This window comes from Siphateles boraxobius, unplaced genomic scaffold (genome assembly GCF_051911475.1).
Source record: "Siphateles boraxobius isolate OS27281-9 unplaced genomic scaffold, OSU_SipBor_1 56, whole genome shotgun sequence".
Classification (NCBI taxonomy): domain Eukaryota; kingdom Metazoa; phylum Chordata; class Actinopteri; order Cypriniformes; family Leuciscidae; genus Siphateles; species Siphateles boraxobius.
The window spans coordinates 5,570,170-5,591,448 of NW_027509182.1; the positions used below are offsets into that span (position 1 = coordinate 5,570,170).

Here is a 21,279-nt window from a genome sequence, read left to right on the forward strand (position 1 = left end):
AAATAGATTTCCATTAAATTATCTTAAGTTTGTTTAAAGAATTGGGAGGGGAAAAAGTGTTTATTGATGGACAAATCCATCAATTCATTATCCAAGTCGAGATGCAAGGATGCTGGAGCATGTTTGTATTAAAAAATGATCTTCTGGAATGAATGACTTTGATGTAAATACAAAAAGTGAATAATGGCCTGCATAATAATAAGAGCCAGACTGAGCCAATCAACAGCTCTATTATTTACCAATCTATTACTTTACTTTGTCTATTATTTAGTCATTCTACAACAGTTATTTTACAACGCTCGTCTGCGTAACATGGTATATAGATAGTATTATTAAAAAAAAAAAAAAAAAATTTAACACAATTACTAAAATAGAATATAAAAATATGCTAAAATAACACTGTCCTTTACAGACCACAACTAATTAAAATTATGTAAATAAATTGTAATTGTCAAAAAGAACCAACACCGGATTTGTTGATGTACTAATCAACTAATGACAAAAAATTCCTTTGACAATTGTCTTAACATTAATTTTTGACTAAAAAGTGTTAATTTTCATTGCCTTCAATCTGTTCTGCATTATAGGTTATTTTATAGCCTATAGACTGGCTGAAAAAAGTGTGGTAGTATGCACACCAAATAACTGAACTTTAATGCTGTGAAATTCTTCTAACAGGGATTTATTATATTTTTGCTGCTTGGAGTTCCAAACACCTGCAGTATTCTGACTCTGCCACAGGGAAAAGTGCCAATGCCTGCTTAGAACCAAGCGCACATGGCGCTAAGCACTCTTCCATGTCAAAGTTGGTGTTGATTTTAGCGTACGCACACTCTGGTATTAAGATGCGTTGTGTTTGATCGGATCACAAGTAGACGAGGCAATCACATACCCGTTTACACCTGGTGTTTTAATCCGTTTCTTTTGTCCACTTTCAACCACTTCTGTCCTGATTTCTCCAAAGGGAGGGTCTATGGGTGGGTAAATGTTTTTTTTTTTCTTTTCTTACGATCTAGTCAAAATAAGCTTGTGCAATTTACACGAATGTGCAAGGAGACGATAGAAAAACATAAGGAGAGCAGCTTTTGCTTCTGCTCTGACAGCCGCAAGACCACACCGAACTGTTAGAAATCAGGAATGGTGAGAACAATTTTTGCTTGGTAATTTTTTCACTTAAAAACAAACTTGGGTCTCCAGCCGACAAAGTTTGAATCCTGTCTGGCTAGCACGCCTCCTATAATGTTTACGCATTAGGTCAGTAGGCGGTCTTTTGTGGGTGTTGAACCGCATTCAACCACGTGAGCGTTTACACTACGAAAGTAATCTTGTCAAATGCGTTTTTTACTACCTCTGGAAGTGGTCAAAAGTGGACAAGCTCAAAAAGTTTTAGACCCCATTCACACCTGTATTTAGCATCGTCCACTTGTGAAGCGATCGACCAAAACACATCTTCATACCAGGTGTAAACAGGGCCTAAGATTGAGGGGCTGCTTACACGCCACCCTTTTCAACTAAAAATGTAAATCTTTTTATGCGTTTTGGCCGTTCGTTTACACGACAAGGGCGTTTTGGCTGCCTGAAAACGCAAACTTTTGAAAACGAGTTTTAAAGTGCAATTTTTTGAAAACGGTCTCCGTGTAATAAACAAAAACTTGATTCTCTGAGGACGATGACGTCATGCACATGCGTATTACGTGTTCAATATATAGTGTTTCATCGCCATCTAATGGCCTGGCAGCAGAATACAGGGGTTATTATTTGTTTTCGCAGATCCGTGTGAGTGGGGGATCGTTTTGACAATGGTGCCGTCCGAACGCGGAAAAGGAAAAACTTCTCCATTTTAAGCATATGGCCCTGTCCCAAATGGCACACTCCGGACTTGTGGACTTCCTCAGAGTCCACACTTCGGTGACGTCATGTAGTGCAGACCTATAGGGCCCTTAGGCCCTATAGGTCTGCAAAAATACCTCTCAATCAAAAATTGAGAGGTATTTTTGAGACAGACTCCATCGTCACGCCGGAAACAGGAAGAAGGTCTCAGCTCAGACGTCGAAGCTGAATAAACTTAAAGGTCATCTCATCAGTCCCTTTATAAGAAAAATATCACAAATATCATTAAAAAAAATTACAGTCTTTAGCATCGAGAACAGGATTTATTTTATGTCCATGTGAACTACACAGCCTGCTTTTACAGTTCTATAATTGTATATGCCACCTGGGCATTAGAATAGATGTCATGGTTATGTAAATGATCAATACAGTTGTACATAATAATACATAATGTTCAATTTTAACACAAAATTAAAATGTAAATGAGTTTAAGAAAAATGTATAGGTTTCAATATTCATACTACGTTTATATGACTCAGTAAAGCCATGACATTCGGTTCTATTTATGTAATGAATCATAATGCGATTGTATTATTTAACACGCTATTATTATGTTTGAGATATCAACCACTGGTCGATAATGTTTGTATAAACTGTAAGTAACAACTGGTAAAATGTACGCCTATATCATAAAGCCATGTTAACAGTCCGTGAGCGAAATCTCCTCCCATCCATTTTCTGATTGGCATTTCGCAAGGATTCGTGGGTAGTTAATGTGCATGGAGCCTGCATCTATGCGGGCTTCGCGGAAGACTGCTTCAAGGGTACAAAGGGGGCGCTGCTGAGCACACTTCAGAGCGTTCGTTAAAATGCTAAATGGGACGGCCTACGGACTCGTAGACTCGGCGAGCATGCGCAACTTAAGTCCACGAGATTGAAAGTCCGCATGAAGTGCGCCATTTGGGACAGGGCCTATGTCGTGTAAACGCACCCTAAATCTGGGCGCATGCGCGTTTTATAAATGAGGCCTAATGTCATTAAAGCAAATGCATACGTAACACTTACATAAAGCTGCAAGTCAGTAATGGTACTGTTCTGTCTTTGCATATATCAAGCACATTGTCTGAGCTAGACGTCTGCTACGTCCGCTTCTTCTCAATGCTTTACAGCCTCCCATTCAGGAAAAACGGGTCCGAATAAAAAGAGAAAAAAAAGAGGCTATTCTCACTTGTTCTCGGTTGAAAACGATGGGTGCTGGGGGGTTCCCATCGCCTTGGCAACGGATCTCCACTGTGTCCCCTTCTTTTACCAAGCCCTCAGGCGATTCTTTCCATATCTCCACACTGCTTGTTGGGTCTATATGACATACGAACATACACAAAGACCAAGGGGCCATGAATCTTAATTCATTCATACGTATCTCGCCAATGCAACATAATTCTCACACTGAATTTTCTAGTCAAAGCTGTCAAAGCAAAGACCTTCATAGCTGTGTCATGACGAACACAACTCAAAGTTTATCATTACCTGTGACGTACTGACGCTATCTGAAATATTAAAAACATGAATCAGGAAAATATGGGTCCTTTCATATAAACCTGTTAGACATCTGATGTGATGTTTAAGCCTTGTGTTCGCACGAAGATTGTCATCAGATTCAAATAAAGGTTTTGTCCACAATGCAACTGAAAATACTATGTGAAATGATAAAATCATTGCCAGTAAAGTCAAATATGATGTCTAATATGCAGGTATGTAAAGTGGGATTTTGGACCAATGAGATTTCACAGTGGGTGGAGCTATCCAGCACGATATACAACAGCTACAGAAACCTAGCAACCAACAAAATGTTATGTAGCTTGTTTCATAAAGAACATTGAAGGGTTCTGTCAGGTGTTTCATATATAGAAACTTTTAGGGGTTCCCATCATGTGATCATTTTATGGATTTAGTTTTAATTAAAAAAAACATTTTCATAAACATACTTTATCGCAAGTAAAATTGACATAACTTGTTAAACATTAAAGTATTATTCAATCATTTAAGAAATGTTTCCTTATATAGAAACTTTTTGGCATAAAATGTTCTTTAAAACTGGGTCAAGAATAAAGAAACCTATTGAATAAAGAATCCATTCTATAGAACCCATTTAACCTTTCTTTCTAAGAGTTTGGTTAGAACAAAAATGCAGATTGTCATGAAAAAGACTGGATGTATCGCTTTCCACTTCATCAAAAGAAACTCTCAATTATAAAGGGACTTACAGTGAACTGTAATATTGATGCCTTTGGACTCGGATGTCCTGACAGCTGCCGGGACAAAGTAGCTGACTTCACAGGAAAAGTGGGCATCTTTGTCTTCCTTGGTCACCTTATAATGCAAATCACTCTGCACTGTATATAGGCCACTGGATTCTCTTGTCACTAGCGTTACCACATTCACCACTGAGAAAAAACACACACACACAACCAGACATACATACACATTAGTGGAAACTATTTTTCATACTGTACATTACAATGTTGTGATGCCTAAATTCATTTGTAGCATGTAAAGCGATTGATTTTAGCTTTTAAGTTTTTATTTTGAATTCGAACAAGAAAAGAAATTTGGCACAGAATTTTCCATTTATTTATCTGCTATTTCATAGTTAGCCACAACATAAAAAATAATTTGGGCTTATTAGTATTGGCTAGAATTTTAAGATCTGTACTCTTATAGGTTTGGAGCAAGTTATTGCTTCTTAATGTAAAATTACATCATGCGATTGTCACGATTTAGTCATCTGTTTGTTTAGTTTCATTTTCATGGACTATTAGTTTGCTTGTCATTATTTTTCTATTGTCTTTGTTCACATTCCCCGCCACTTGTTTGTTACCATGAATTTATTTAATCATCACAGCGTTCCGTGTTTAAGTTTGTTATCATTGTATACTTAGGGGCTGTTTACATGATTTCAACTAAAAATGTAAAACTTTTTATGTGTTTGGAACCGTCCATTTACTTGACAACGTCGTTTTTGCTGCCTGAAAACGCAAACTTTTGAAAATGGGTTTCAAAGTGCAAGTTTTTGAAAACGGTCTCCTTGTAAACAACAAAAACGCGAAGCTCTGAAGACGACGACGTCATGACATGCGCATTATGTGTTCAATCTATAGTGTTTCATAATGGCCTGGCAGCAGATTTCAGGTTTTTAGTTTTTAGTTGTTTTCGCAGATCCGTGTGAATGAGGATGGTTTTGACAATGGTGTCGTCTGTACACGGAAAACCCAAAGGAAAAACTTCTCAGTTTTAAGCATATCGTTGTCGTGTAAACGTACCCTTAGTTCCTGTGTTACCTCAGTTCATTGTCGGTTATTGTTTGTGTGTAGACACGCTGTTATGTTGTGGATTATCTGAGTTTATTTGTTTATTAAATACATTCATATTGTCATGATGAGATGATATCTTTTGGACTTTCAAACCTGTGACAGTGATCGTGCACAATAAGACCAGGAATGTGTATTAAGAAAATAAATAAGGTCCATTATTTTAAGCTTGTTTTTTTTTCTAGATTTTCCATATTTATATACATACCATTCAAAAGTGGACACATTCAATTGGCCAAAAGTGACAGTAAAGACTTTTACATTGTTTCAAAAGATTTAGTTTTCAAATAAATTATGTTCTTTCTGTTTTTAATGTATTTCTATTTAATAAATACAGCCTTGGTGAGCATAAGATCATTTTTAGGAGAATAAGAAAAACATACAGAATCCAAATGTTTGAAAGGTAGTATAAAAATGTATATTAAAATTATATTAATATTAAACCTTAAAATTACTGAATTAGAACTGAATGGTTGCACTTTGTTTTACAGCATGTGCACTTTACAGTGTACTTAAGAAAGTAAAAGTTAATATAAAGTAAGTAAATGGGTTAAGGTTAGATTTAGGGGTACACTAAGTTCAGGGTTATTAGTTATTTCCCAGTTATTTTAATAACTTTAATAAATACATATATACTTGGGGAACAGGATATATTAATCTTACTCACATCCATTAGCAGGGTGGAGGGGGATGTGATCACGGTACCATGTGATGTTTGGCTTGGGAAAGCCGTCTCTGGTTTCACAAGATGCAATCTAACCAAATAAGAGATGCGTCAGCTTAAACCCAGCATATATAACTACTACAAACATTACATATGCATACAGGGTGAATTTGAGTGCATGATGTACCTTAGCTGGGGAGTCACTGGACACAGAAACTCCAGAGAGGACACCTTCAATGACAGGAGGCTCTGGAGGGTCTGACAACAGCAAGTTAACGTTTATATATATATATATATATATATATATATATATATATATATATATAAGACACAACCATATTAAACCATTTAGTGATGATATTCATGAGGAAAAGACTTACCGAAAACCTTCAGGAGAGTCCTTCCCTCTCCATTGCCTGCTGCCAACCCACTGACCTGACAGAAAAACTCTCTCTCATCAGACAGCTTAACGTCCTGAATGGTCAGAGTTTCTCCATCACTGTTTGATTGTACACTGATACGGTCACTGTAGCTCGTGTCCTTATCCACCTTCTGCATGGTCAGATCGCTGTAGGAGATCCTCACTCGATTCCCTTCACGCTCCCGCTGAGGATGAAATAAAACTTACCACATGGTCTGTGAATATGACTCGAGTCCCTCATTCAATGTAAGTCTAGGGGAATTTTTACTCCCCCTTAATCTGCTGTCAGCCAGGTGAAAGTCTGAGCACTTAAAAAGTAACAGCACACTTCCGCCACAATTAAAGGGATAAGCTAAAAAATCTTCATTTATATAATTCTAAACCCATAAGATCGCTGATCTTTGGAACACAAATTTTGTCCATCCATTGGAAATCTGCTCAACCAAAACTTCCGATTCCTACTTCCTACATTAAAAACTAAAAAGTACAAAAAGACTTTGTAAAAAGGCTGCTTTATATGCTTTATTCACATATAAACATCGATACGGTATGTGTATAGAGCGCATCAAATATGGTAAATGACGTGATGTCACACAAACACTTTCGAGCTTCCGCAGGAACCAATGAAGCTTGTACTCAATCGTCAAACAAGTACGGCAGAGCTTTGGTTTGCCATATTTGATGTGCTTTAGGTGTGTTGATCAGTGTTCATGTGTGAATAATAGTCTAATTAAAAGGATAGTTCACCCAAAAATTTTAATTCTGTCATCATTTTCCTCATCAACAACTCATGTTGTTCCAAACCTGTATGAATTTCTTTCTTCAGTTGTACACAAAAGAAGATATTTGAAAGAATGTTGGTAACCAGGTGACGGCAACTATTGACTTCCATAGTATATATTTTTTTCCTACTATGGAAGTCATTGGATGGCATCAAATGTCTGCTTACCAACATTGTTTCAAAATATCTTTTGGGTTCAATTGAAGAAAGGAATTCATTACGCTTTGGAACAGCTTGAGGGTGAGTGAGTAATGACAAAATTTAAAATTTTGAGTGAACTATCCCTTTAAATCTGTTCATCGATCAGGTATGTTCAGCGATCGTGTCTCTTCAGAAACCATTAAACGCTCGATTCAAAGTGAAATATTATCTTTGTGAACTTTTTGAAGTGTCAAAGTTTTGGTTTGTAGGACTTTTAAAGGATGGACAGAAATCTTTTTGCATGTATGTTTCGAAGATGAGCAAAAGTCTTATGGATTTGGTACAACATAAAGGTGAGTAACTGATGAAAGAATTTTCATTCGTAAATCAACTTTTTAAACTAAAAAATGTGAAAGAGCGTTAGAGCTTTCGGGACTCACCACAAACCACTGCACCATCACCATGGCAGGTTTCTCGGTGAAGGTGTACAGGCAGGGGATCTCCGCAGACTCGTCCATGTAAACCTCCACAGTGTCCTCCATCCTCAGATCCACCAGCGCCCAAGCTGCCAAAGAAAACTCATTGAGATTGTGTGCTTGAGGCCATGTGAGAACAAAGGCTGCTTTATCAACACATGAAAAAACACATTAAGAAGCGTTTAATGTATTTTAGATTGTGTAGTAATGTTTAGGCCACAGCCTTAGAGAAAACTCAATTACACTCCTATTAATGAGATCAACAACATAAAACGCTCTCTTTGTTGAAACTCTTCAGGGTCATTTGAAGACTGTAAATGATGGCAAGATCCTGCCGGATCTGTGGACTGTTTTTGCATGTTCTGTGCGGATTGTTGTGAGGCGGAATTATTTAGGATGGATTTCAAAAGATTACAAAGAATACATCTATTCAGAACTGAAAATGAAATCAAGTCAAAGCAGACAAACAAACAAACATGATAGGGGTGACGGATGTTGTTGGAGCTTGTCAATTATGTGATTTATCTGTATTTCAAGTGATACAGTTTTTTCAGGTTTTCATGCTGAAGATGATGTTATCATGTTTTATATCTTTTGTATTCCCAGCGACATATTGATTTAAAGTTGTTCCGTAGTTAGTTGTGTATACAAATAAGAAGTCCATGTGACTTCTGTGGAATTCCATGACTGTAGATTGCATGTGGGCAAACTGAGGACACGAGACAGTCAAAGAGTCATCGGTCTTTGATGCTATATATCCTGTTGAGATTGAAGATATACAGGCAGCGCACACATCTATTTTTCACATTTTCGACACTGTTTGTGTAGTGTAATTCCAATGTAATGTAATGCAAATCAGAATGGATTTAAAATGTTACAATGAGAGTATTATACTCTACTGATAGCTACAAGCATAATCAAATTAGCCAATATATGTTAGTAAACTAATAGGTGGGAGAGGCACATAACTTGACTGAAGAAGGTTTAAATTCTGCAGGCAGATTCGGCGCAGCACTTCTGATGGCCCACATTTGTAGACTTGCAGACTTTGAAAGTTAAACCATACATGGCTCAGCTTCATTTGGCTGGCAATATTAGATTGAAGAATGCTCTAGGCGACCATACCACATCAGCACTGCCCGAATCATAGGAAAATTGGCAAAATCATTAACTCCATACAAGTTATTCTCCATGCAAGCTATTGCATGTTATGGCTCTCAAAAGCATTGTCATGTTAATCAAGAAATAAAACATAGCCCATTAATTTGCTTCATAACACATAAAGAGAACTGTCTGCTGGAATATGAAAAACTATTAATATGCATTTAACCGGTTTCACAAAAGCTGAACGTGGCAATGGTTCTACAATCTACTTACAATGCTTTTGGTAAATGCAGCCCAGGTCAATTTTACACACTAATCAAAAGAATGAAAAAAAAAAAAAAAATACCTTGCATAATTCAGAAATAAGCACTTTGTAGGACATATTGTTACATTGTGACATATTTAACACATTTAAGCAATTTTTTTTGGTGTTTTTTTTATTCAAATCACAACAAACATACTACATATATTACTACAAATATATTACAGTATATTACTATCATGTATGACAAAATGTATTGAATAGTTTTATGGCTTTCACCTTTAAATGGATAGTGCACCCCCAAACAAATTCTGAAAAAGTCCTGTAATAATTTATTATTTTACACTTCCAAAGTTTGGGATCAGTAAGATTTTATTTATTCATTCATTTTTTAAAGAAATGAATACTTGCATCAACTCAATTAGAAGTGCAAGTAAAGACATTGAAAAATTATATTTCAAATATGCTGTTCGTATAGTTTCCACAAAAATATTATACTGTTTTCAACACTGATAATAAGAAAAGTTTCTTATTTTTAGCATATAAGAATGATTTCTGAAGGATCATGTGACACTGAAGACTGGAGTAATAATGCTGAAAATTCAGCTTTACCATCACAGGAACAAATCACATTTTAAAAAATATAGCTGCAAGCAGCCATTACCGGGGCCAAGCGCAAGAAGCGGCAACAGATGCCATCATGGGTGGGAGTAGCAGACCAACTGCAGCAAGGAGCAATTAAAGACATTTTAAGAGAATTTTGGCAAAATGGCTGAAAAATCATATATACAGTAACTTTTAAGATGTTTTAATGGTTTATCACTTTCGACAAATAGGTGGCGCAGTTATGAAATCGATGTGATGTGGTCAGAGTGAGGTGACAATGACATACAAAGTTTGGTGTCAAAATGTGAAGGCATTGCAGAGATAAAGACTTAATAGTCATTTTGGCAGCATGCCTCAACTTTGCTGCTGCGGTATACAAAAACGGTTTCGTCTATCGTCACGAAATCCATAACTTTTAGTCGGCATGGTCTGGAGATGATATTATCCGATTTTGGTGAAAATCGGACGAATGGTCTAGGAGAAGTTCGAAAAAGAAGGTTTTGAAAGTAAATAAAGATGGCGGACAGGAAGTTCATCCAAATACGTCAAACTTGGTATCTATGTTCTCGGCATGACCCAAGGAATCTATTAAGACCAGTGTCATTACAATAGGCATATTTTTTCAAAACTTATTAGCATTTTTGGAAATATAATTGTAACTTTTGACCAACAGGTGGTGCTGTCTCGAAATTTTTTGAGTACCTTCAGGGGATGGTGCTGGTGGCAAATTCTGAGTTTCATAATGTTACAGTAATGCATTTGTTAAGTATAGCATTTTAAATCACAAAACTGTATTGAAGTCAATGGGAATTTCATGTTTTGTTCTATTATAGCGCCACCAAGAGGCAAAATCTCACAATTTTTTTCACGTGTCCTCGGAATGAGCCCATACATGTGTGTGCCAAATTTGGTGAAAATATCTCAATTTGCTTCGGAGTTATAGACATTTATATGAAAAAATGTGTCAAAAATGACTGACACGTGACTTTGATTTAATTTTACTACCCCTTACTATCAATAATAGAGGTCTGCGCGGGAGACAATTTTCAGACCCGCTCCCGCCCGCTCCCGCAGTGTTCAGTCCCGCTCCCGCCCGCTCCCGCAAAGATTTGTCATTTTTAGTACCGCTCCCACCCGCATCTGTGATATAATGTCCCGCTCCCGCCCGCACTTTCTGTCTGACGAAAGGTCTTGGGGAAAAAAATGCGTGCACACAAAATTCCTTACCAATACTTGGTAACATATTTATTGGTCCCATATTACGAACATCATAATATTCACAACAGTACTTTATCTGAAGCACTAGAGGCGCTCTGTTCCTCGTCCATGCTGTCTATTTTGAACTTGAACTAGCTTTCGAATTCGAACTCGGAGCAGCGGGAAAGGAATTGTCTCTAAACAAGTGTGCGTGAGATTAGGCCCCGCCCTACCCGACAACATTCACAAGTTTAGGCTGCTTAAAACGTTTTTATTGCTGCCAATCAGAATCTCCCTCACAACTACAAATTATGTACGCTACTTTAATCATTTATATATTTTACTTTACACTCATATTTAATTTGCGGGAGTGCAGCGTGTCATCCCTCCCGCCCGCACCCGCAAGTGCACCTCATCATCCCGCCCGCTCCCGCAATGACCTTTAAAAATTTGTCCCGCGCCGCAATGTTCCCGCGGGAGTGCAGACCTCTAATCAATATTTTGGCATTTGGGCTAATACATCTTGATAATAAGCTATGGTTCCAAACTTCAATATTTTGGCATTTGGTCATTTGCATATTGTTAACCAGCTATGATTGCAAACTTCTGACGGTGGTTTCGTCTCGATCGGACAAACGGTTTCGAAGATATCGGCAAATGTTTTTTAAGCGCTAAATCACAACGCTACACAAACAGTAAGGCAAAACCTAGCATGCTTGGTATCTGTGGACTCGGCAAGGATTCAGGAACCTAACGAGATTACTCCCGTGAAAATAAGTCAACCACACCCAGAGTTATAAGCATTTGAATAATACAATTTACCACTAGGTGGCGCTGTTTTGAAACGTATCAGGCTCCTTCAGGGAATCATACTGATGACTCATACAGAGTTTCGTAACAATTCGTTCATGCGTTCAGAAAATACAGCATTTTAGCACATAATTCAAAATGGCCGACAGCCAAAATGGTTGATCTGTGAAAATTGGATATTGCTCGACTCACTGTGACGCCCTGAATCTAACGAGACCACTTTTATGATTTTTGGACAAATCTTTCAGAAGTTATAAGCAAAAATAGCCATTTTCTTTATCTCCAGACCAGTAGGTGGCGCTGCGCCGAAACGCAGCATGTAGCCTCAGGTCATGCTTGTGATGACATGGACAAAGTTTGGTCTTAATACGCTATAGCGTTGCGAAGATACAGCCTTACGACTGTTTTTGCAAGCGCTACGTAAAATTTGTTCGAGCGTTTATCAAAAACGATGATTGTTTTTAATAACTTTTTGTCAGCCCTGCCTGAAGATGATCTGGTTCAATTTTCGTGCAAATCGGACAAACCGTCTAGGACGAGTTCGAAAAAGTAGCTTTTTGAGAAAATTCAAGATGGCGGCCATATTTTTATGACGGAAAATGACGTCATGGGGTGCAATCGAATCTTCATGAGCTCAGAAATCAGAGGAAAAAAGAATTTTGTTGATTGGTCTTACGGTTCAGAAGTTATTAGCAAAATAAAAGTGAAAATTTGGACAGGTGGTGGCGCTAGAGGGAATGACTTAGAAACACCAAAATTGGTGTATTTAATGTTGGGACTGTCCTCTATCAGAATATCAAACCAAAACAACTTTCCCACAATCGGTTCTATGGGCTGCCATAGACTCCACGAGCGGAAGAATAATAAGAACGGGAACAGATACAATAGGTGCCTCCGCACCTTCGGTGCTTGGCCCCTATAAAGTAGGAATAATAATAAGAACCGGAACAGATACAATACGTGCCTCCGCACCTTCGGTGCTTGGCCCCTAATAAATGAAAAAAAGAAAACAGTTATTTAAACCGTAATAATTGTTCACAATATTTTTTTATTGTACTTAAATCAAATAAATGCAGCCTTGGTGAGCAAAACTTTTTTTTAAAACATTAATAAACCTTAAAAGTATAAATAAATGTACTATATTCCAATTCTTCTGAACTCAGACAATAGCTTAGTGTGAGGAACAGACCACAATATGAGGGTAAGTAGATGAATTTTTAGGTGAGCTATATATTTAAAATTCTCCCTCTCTTTACTTTCTGGCTGTCTCTATTGTGGCAACATTGAGGTTTTGAGTGGCAAACACAGACCTGCCGGCGGCTGCCACCACACCAACTGAAAAAATACAGACCATGTGTCTTTTGTGTGTGATGATTATATTTGGCAGCACACCCTTAAGCAAAGCAGAGAGAAAGAACAGCATTTCTAAAAAACAAGGCCCAGATTTTGTGACCACAGGCTTGGTTTTAATCTGGCAATCTTTGTCTGACTCAGACATGAGCGAAACCCATTCATCTTCTCAGCTTCCATTCCTCAGATATCTGCGTTCAAAACAAGAGTCCAGCCACTGTGACTTTTCAAATGTCACTCGCTGCCCTCAACGGCCTTTTTGTATTAGAAGAAAGTCATTTTTCTTTCCTTCAGCCCTTCTATCTCTCTGCAACCTGCTCTCTTGCTCTTTCTCTCAGCATGCAGAAAATAGGCTCGGACTGAAAGGCCTCTTTTTTAATTGGAAACATCTGGGAGGCAGGGAGCTGGACTGGTGGGGTGCCGTGGAGACGGGCTATTATGGGATTTCCACGTCCTTGGCGAGTGACTGGTGGAGGAGAGAGACGTTGGCAAGGGTTCAGGGGTGAAGCGGCTACACAACAACCCTCTCCTCAGCAGTGTGAGGTCAGTGACACAGCTACTGCTGCGAAGGACGGGGTCTAGCTTTGTCAACAACATCCGAGATGGGTTGAGTGTGTGTGTTTGTGATTGAGTGATCGATAAGACTTGTGGTTTGTGCAGTTTCAGCTCAACACTGCAAAAATCCTACGATTAATCAGTATCTTTGTCCAATAAAAATAACTCAAATACTGAAAATAAGATGAATTACTAAATTTAACGAGGTTTAGGCAAGTTCAGATGCAAACGTTTGGCCAAAGTACATACTAATGTGCAATCTTGCATTGGTTACAGACCTCAAGGAGGCGACAGATTTCCCTTCAAATGCTTGTCTTTATTCTTTATGTTTATGTTTTCTTTCATTATTTCATGTTTAGCTAGCTAAACATATTCACAGTTTGAGTAACTTCCAAAAGCATCAATAACCAACTTTGATCGGATGAAGTTTCGTCATTACTAACATGCATTCGCAACACCATAATTGCAATCTTATGTGGTTGGAACTACATCTTTCGACCTGTAGTTAGAAGCATATAGTTTCATGTTAATATGAAATATGGACTTGCATATTGCAATAAGCAAGCCAACATGCAGTACACTCTATATTTTCGTCCCATTTAAAACATTTCGATCTATATATTTTAGTGTGTCAACAATAAGTGACAGTTTTTGAAGCTGAAATTAAAAGTGATCTAGAAATAATTAATTAGCAGAAGTTATTACTCCACCACATGTGCTTGATGTTATTAATGGCTTTCCTATATTATTGAACTAATGTGATTTAAACAATGGAAATGCAACCAGTCACAAAACTAGCTAGTTAATTTCTGCAATGATGCATTGTACTAGTTAAGCAACGAGTTATGTCGTTGTACAAGAAATGCAACCCTGAAACATTCTTTTCAATTAAATAGAAATATTGACTATAATGAAATATTGCTGATTTATATGTCGCTTGCAAAAATTGTATGTATATATATATATATATATAGAGGGTATTTCACACTATATCTGACTGAAATATAGCCACAGTTGTCACTAACAGGACAAACCAAAACTATGAAAAACATAATTTCACAGAAACCTCAGTATACATAAAACATAAAATGTGAGAAATCTGTGTCTGCAATAAAATGGATGATTCTAGTAAAAATCTGAAGAGCTACACAAACGTTTAGTTATATCTAAATGTAGACATACCATAAACATAGATTTGAGTCTATATAACGCTGATCGTAGTTGCTACAGTCTAACCCCATCCCACATCCTGCCCCTAAAAAAAATAATGTTTACATTTTTTAAATAAAATAAATAGTATTTCCTTTATTTGTTAAGCATTTTAACATTTGTTGAGGTTTTCAAAGAGGGCTTTGTCAGGTTTTGCCAACTTCTGTCGACAATTTGTTCCCTAAGGTACAGCTAAGTGAACCTCCACACACACAAAGCCTTATTAAACTCACAGTCACATCCCGCTGGTCCCATTCTACATTCACACCCCATTTTCAGGGCTGCTGCCTTTCTCTCTCACCCCCTCCCTCTGACACCCCACCCCACCCCAGCCCAATCGAGACCAGCCACCCCCCTCATTGTGACCAAGACGCTGGCCCTATTTGCTTAGACCTCTCTGTCCTCTAGCACAGCTTCACTGAGCCCCCCGACCGCGTCCATCCACCCATGGCCTTCAGATACAAGCCATTGTTCCCACACCTGGGGCGCAAATCTCTTCTTCTCTCTTATCTAAGCTTTGAACATCCTGAAGTCTCTCACATTTGTTCTTGTTTAAGTCTTCAGGTAAACACAAAGGTGAACAGAAGTTCATTGTGTGCCTCAAGATGTGCTTTCCTGATCTTCTCCAACAAACATTTTGAAATAGCCTGGCACAAACAGGTTAACAATGATTTTCCCTTAAACATCATGGCCAGATAATCGGATTAGCAAAGGTGCAGAATATCTTGTCAGAGGAGATTCGAGCCAAAGACCAACATGATGTTTTCTTATCTGAGAGAGAGAAAGAGAGTGTCCACAATAAAGAAAAAGAAAAAAGCTTTTATAATCTTGGATTCGGGGTTTTTACAAATATCATAAATTATTAATTCATAAACATGATTACAATTTATACATACAGTATTACAACCTGAACTTACTTTGCCTTGTCATAAAAAAGTTCTAATGATCAAATCTTTTATTTATGATTTATTATATATTTTGTATGATACAAACAGGATGGGAAAATTATTTAAAAAACGAAACAAGAAACACAAAAAACTATAACAAAACAAAAAAACAACCCCAAAAAGCTTTTTTTTTTAAATGGACACTTAAAATATTATAAAATACAAGTTTAGTACATCAAAGTAAAGTACTAACATATACAAAGATAGATCAACAAAAGTATAGGCGCACCAACAAAATTAACATTTTATGGAATATTGCAGCATTTATTATAAATGATTTATGCGTGCCCATCATAATTTTTTTTTGAAAATAAATGTCCCTTATAATCTTTAATCAAAATAAATTCCCCTCTCTCATTCAGCAACACCTCTTGTTCATCTCTGATGATGTGTTTTGTAAAAACAAGAAAAAAAAAAAAGGATTATGCTGAACTACTTCAGAACTAGGTCAGTTTACAAAAATCATAGAAGAGAAGGGGGTGTATTCAAGTTATTGTATATAGGAAATCTGAATGTATTTTGAATCAATTAACAGATCTGGATCAAAAAATGTGTGTCATGTCATATAATGAAACACGGAGACAGAGAAAAGACAGATACCTAAAGCCCACGTATGTCAAACCGCTGCACTGTTATTAACTATCGGGGCAGTTGGCCTACCCCGCGCAAACCCACGTCTGGAAACCACCGGTGAATATTTGGACGTGCTGACAGAGTTTCAAATAACAAGAGTAAGGATGCCTTGTTTTCACAGGATGATGACTAGCTAGTGTGTGTATAAGAACGCAGGGGTGGAGGAATTGTGGGTCACAAGCTCAAACTGTGTTCCTCTAAAAACCAAGATATTATCCTAACAATGGGCTCACCACCATGATAATACTGCCACATATACATTGTGTCCCTGTTACCCACACAAAAGTGGACAGTAGTCACAACATCAGTCTGTCTGCTCAGCAACAAAGAAGATCAGCTACTGTTTCAGCCTCAGCTGAGATGAATTACATCTCCAGCTGTTTTTTATTCTTGCAGTGTGACTCCCAAAACTTAAAGACAAATGCAAAACCCAGCAAGCAAACACAAACTCCCTCCCTCTTGAGTCTGTCAGACTTCAGTGATCTGTGATAAGTAAATGGGCTTTACCTATTTTTGAATAGAAAGGGCTTTGTCTTGCCAATAGACATTTCAAAACAATAGTATATCTAAATGAGTATTTGACCCTAAATGAAAGTTCATGTAAATATTTAGTGAGCATTACATATACATTTTAGTTTTGTAATTTTTCTGAGGCATACCCACAATCCTACAAAGGACAAGTAAGTGGATGGATGGATGGATGGATGGATGGATGGATGGATGGATGGATGGATGGATGGATGGATGGATGGATGGATGGATGGATGGATGGATGGATGGATGGATGGACAAACAGCAGTTACACGAACAAAGGTGGACAAGAAACAAAGGAAACATGAGGGCTATTTATACAACAAGACTAATGAATTAACAAAACACACCTGAAAGCAATGAAACAATGGACCAATCAAAATGTGACATCTAAGACAAGAAACCAATAAGAACATAGGACACATGACCAAAAACCACCAATCAGAACATGACACATACAGGGGAAGCACAATACATGATCACATGATAGGAACAGGGAATCACATGACAAACAGGAAGCAGGAAACATTAAACAAGGCAAAATTACAAATTAAAAGACATTAAAACATAAACGAACCAAAACCCAAACCAACCAGTCTTATCTCAATATAAAGGCAAACATGAGTTTGAGTCCTGGCTCATGGATCTTTCTCGATCCTGTCCCCCTCTGTCTCCCATTTTGCTTCCTGTCAATTCTGTCTATACTGTCGTATCACAATAAAAAAGGCAAAAATAAATATATATTAAAAAAAACACACACACAAAGAAACATTTTTAAAAGAAAAATACACTGTAAAAAATGTGTTGATTCAACTTAAAAAGTTTTTGTGCTGCCTTAAATGTTAAGTTTAGTCACTTTAATGTGACAACTTGGATATTTGAGTTGACTAAACTTAAAATTTGAAGGCAGCACAAACACTTTTTTAAGTTGAATCAAAACATTTTTTAAAGTGTACATGATGCTTCAAGACATTTTATGACAGGTTTGACTTCTGAACTGAACTGTTTAAAATGAACGCAAGCACTAATAAGATTAAAGAGCTATGGCATACGGCTTCAGAAGACTTGGAATATGAGTGTGAATCACCATCCATTTCACTATAATATGGGAAAGAAAAGTAAAACTTTTGTGTTCCACAGAAAAAAGAAACTCATACAGGTTTGGAATGACATCCCAGCTAATGGGGAACTTTCTCAGAACTTTCTTAGATAATGTTGTGGCAAGGTTCTCACAAAGTTATGAATAATCGCTCTTCCAGTAACGAAGAACATCATTCAAAGTTAATGTTCTCAATTAACTCACATGTTCTCATGTTAGCACAAAAACATTATTTATACAACGTTCCTGGCGATTTTTTTCTGAAATGTTTTTAAAACATTTAATAAAATGGACATTTTGAATATTCAGAAAACATTCAGAAATAAAGTTAGAAAACGTTATTCGAACGTATTTTCGTTAGCTGGGATAAAAGTTAATTTTCTATCCATTTAACTATACCTCTGGGGTTGTGTTCTGTTAGCCAAGCTGTGAACAGGCTGGTTTTCAACATGGTGCCCACCTTTCCCCTCTGGCACTGATGTGTCACAATCAGGACCTCCCATATAGATCACATTAGAATGACTGGGCACCAAATGAACCTCTGTATTCGACTGTTTTCTCAAAGATAACCTGCCCATTGAAGGATTCACTAATCTTGGACTATCTCTGTGTCAATAGCTGGCGTTTGATCTTAAAATCTGAGTAAAGTTTGCTAATCTATACCTTCAGACTTTCTAAATCAAGGATCTTTCATCTGCCTCTTTAAAGTGTGTTGGGTTGGGAATCCTAAGCTTTGGAGAGAAAGGTTGAAGAGTGCTGAAGAAAGGCAAGCGTGACCAGCTCTCTGGCAGGGAGGGAATCACCTATCACACCCCATATGCACCTGGGATCAAAGAGAACACACACACTGGCCGAGTCCAAAACCGAAGGTTAACTGCCTTAAGGCCCCGATATACTCACGGCGAAGTGCTTTTTAGCTCTTCGCTTAGGGGTAAAAAGAAGTTTGAAATACGTGAGCAGCGATATAGCCTGATGTTAGTGAACATCCAGCACCGTCTAAACTGATGAGAGCGACGGTTAAATGTATATGTAAATATACGCTGCGTGCGTTCCTCTCAATAACAAAATAAACACACAACAAAAATGAGAAAACAGCAAGCATTTTTTTTAAAGAAAGCTTAAGAAAAGCATTTGATCAAAGCAACGTGTATATGTTTGCACGAGCTCTGCAATTTAGCACTCTCGTAAAGTCACGTCACGTTTATTTATATTGCACTTTATACAATAGATTGCTAAAAAGCATGCAGCTTTACAGTATTAAACATGAAAAACAGCATCAGTATCTTATCTTCAGAAGTACAACTTAATTTGCCACTATAAAGTGGCTCTACAATGTGTTTGTGCTTTTACCCGCAGACGTCTGACCTCAACGGACTGAACAGAAGAAATAAACCAGAGAAGAGGCGGAGCCTCAGCACACACACTACGTAATCGCAACAGACCAATGGGAGCTCGAAGGTGTTTAGCCGGAGTGAACTTTGGCAAGCCGTTTCGAACTCCTGAAATGAACAAAAAAATTACTTCGTTTTGGCCTGATTTTGTTCGAAATTATGTCATATCAGTTCATTCTTCGATTTCGCTTGAAGTATATCTGGGGCTTTACTACGGAAATAGAATAATGACAAATGTCATACACTTCTTAAAATATGCATTGCATTAAACCCGCTTGCATTTTAATGCATTATATTTTTAGGGCTTGCATTTTTATGGGCTGAAATTCAACATGGTTGTATATTTAAGCTGTGAATATTTCAATTCAAAACATTTCACACACGTTTTCATTATTAAAAAATCAAGATTTCACTTCCAAAATTTAAATTCTGTTTAAAAATACATTGTGACCAATGACCTCAGCTCTGACGCTGCCATTTACGAATAAACTTCAACTTCATCCACCCAAAATTTAACCTGTATGAATTTCTAGTTTCTAGAAATTTAAGTTAAAATCTTCTTTTCCAATCCAATCAGCGTTCCAATCTTCTTTTATGTAAGTCATACAGGTGTGGAACGACATAAGGGTGAGTAAACAATAGCCAGGTTTACATCCAAGGGTTTTTTTGCGAAAAAAGGTATAGCGCATCAAAATGTTTACTGATCAGAATTGTCATTTTTGGGTGAACGATCATTTTAAAGTTTAAAAATCAATTCAACTCAATTAAATATAAAAATTAAACTACTAATTTAAAACACTGTTATATGTAGCAAAAAAAATAATTATCAACTTTTCAAATTGTACATTATGATGGTGTGATGCCTAAATTTACTTTTTAACGTTTTATTGTTTATGTAGTTACACAAACTAACAGAATTCTAATATCAGCCATTCATCTGTTATTGTTCCTAACAAGAAAATAATTGGGTAACACTTTATCTTAAAGCGACGTTGTAACACGTTACTACATGTACTTACTATAGTAATAACAGTAAGTTGGGCATTATTAACTAACCCTTAACCAAACCCTAACCCTAACCCTAACTCTATAGTAAGTACATGTAGTTAATTAATGTTACTCGGTGTTGAGTAAGTACAAAGTAACTACATCAGCTTCAAATAAAGTGTAACCAATAATTACAGGCTTATTATCAGTCAGAATTTGATCAAATCTGTTAATGTTTGTTTATTTCTCAGTGGAAATACAATCAAATATTAAAAATATATATTAACATTTTAAAAATAATTAACTTTTTTTCCTGAAGCAAATTATCTAAGAAAAGCATGCATCAGATTGTTGAAATTCATAGGCAGCGAAGGTTAAAAAAATCAACAAAGGCATTTAAGAATCAGGATGTTACACAAACATTGGATTTGAATGTGTTCTGCTGCCTTTCCCAGGGTTTGAACTACGATCAAAGATCCTTTACACACACAAACACACAATCTCCACCAGCGCACATCTGTTATAACCCAATAAACAATGTACATAGAAGATGTATCTTATACTAATACGTACAATGAAATCTAACATTAGTACATCTAACAAATTCCCCACAATGCAATGCACACCCATGCACGTATGCACACACATTGAGCTGTGAGGCCTCCTGATCTGATCTCTTTTTGTGAAGCGGGAACTGGCACAAATCCTTCACGATGGAGCTTCCAGAGTGAGACGGCCATTCAGTGTTTGCTGCCTCTCTCCTCGGTCAAACACACAAATCCGTCAGGCCAGATCCTCTAAACCCTGCAGAACAGTGGATCACTTCACAGCTCACGTTTACGTGCACAAGCAAAAATCAGATTTGAAAAGTGCACAGTCACACAAATACTTTGCTTTAAACCTGTTTTCTTTTAATG

General features: G+C 37.1%; 1 protein-coding gene across 3 annotated transcripts in view; it reads right to left on the reverse strand.

The window, feature by feature from the left end:
- The window catches only part of mcama (melanoma cell adhesion molecule a), a 72,242-nt gene that overhangs the window by 15,553 nt on the left and 35,410 nt on the right, over positions 1 to 21,279 (reverse strand). For all 3 annotated transcript variants that reach the window (XM_077206530.1, XM_077206531.1, XM_077206532.1), the window contains exons 2-7: positions 7,646 to 7,770; positions 6,243 to 6,468; positions 6,050 to 6,120; positions 5,866 to 5,953; positions 4,095 to 4,274; positions 3,059 to 3,186 (exon numbers count right to left, since the gene is read on the reverse strand). In XM_077206530.1, the coding sequence (XP_077062645.1) occupies positions 3,059 to 3,186; positions 4,095 to 4,274; positions 5,866 to 5,953; positions 6,050 to 6,120; positions 6,243 to 6,468; positions 7,646 to 7,770 (818 nt within the window). The remainder of the gene's footprint in view (positions 1 to 3,058; positions 3,187 to 4,094; positions 4,275 to 5,865; positions 5,954 to 6,049; positions 6,121 to 6,242; positions 6,469 to 7,645; positions 7,771 to 21,279) is intronic.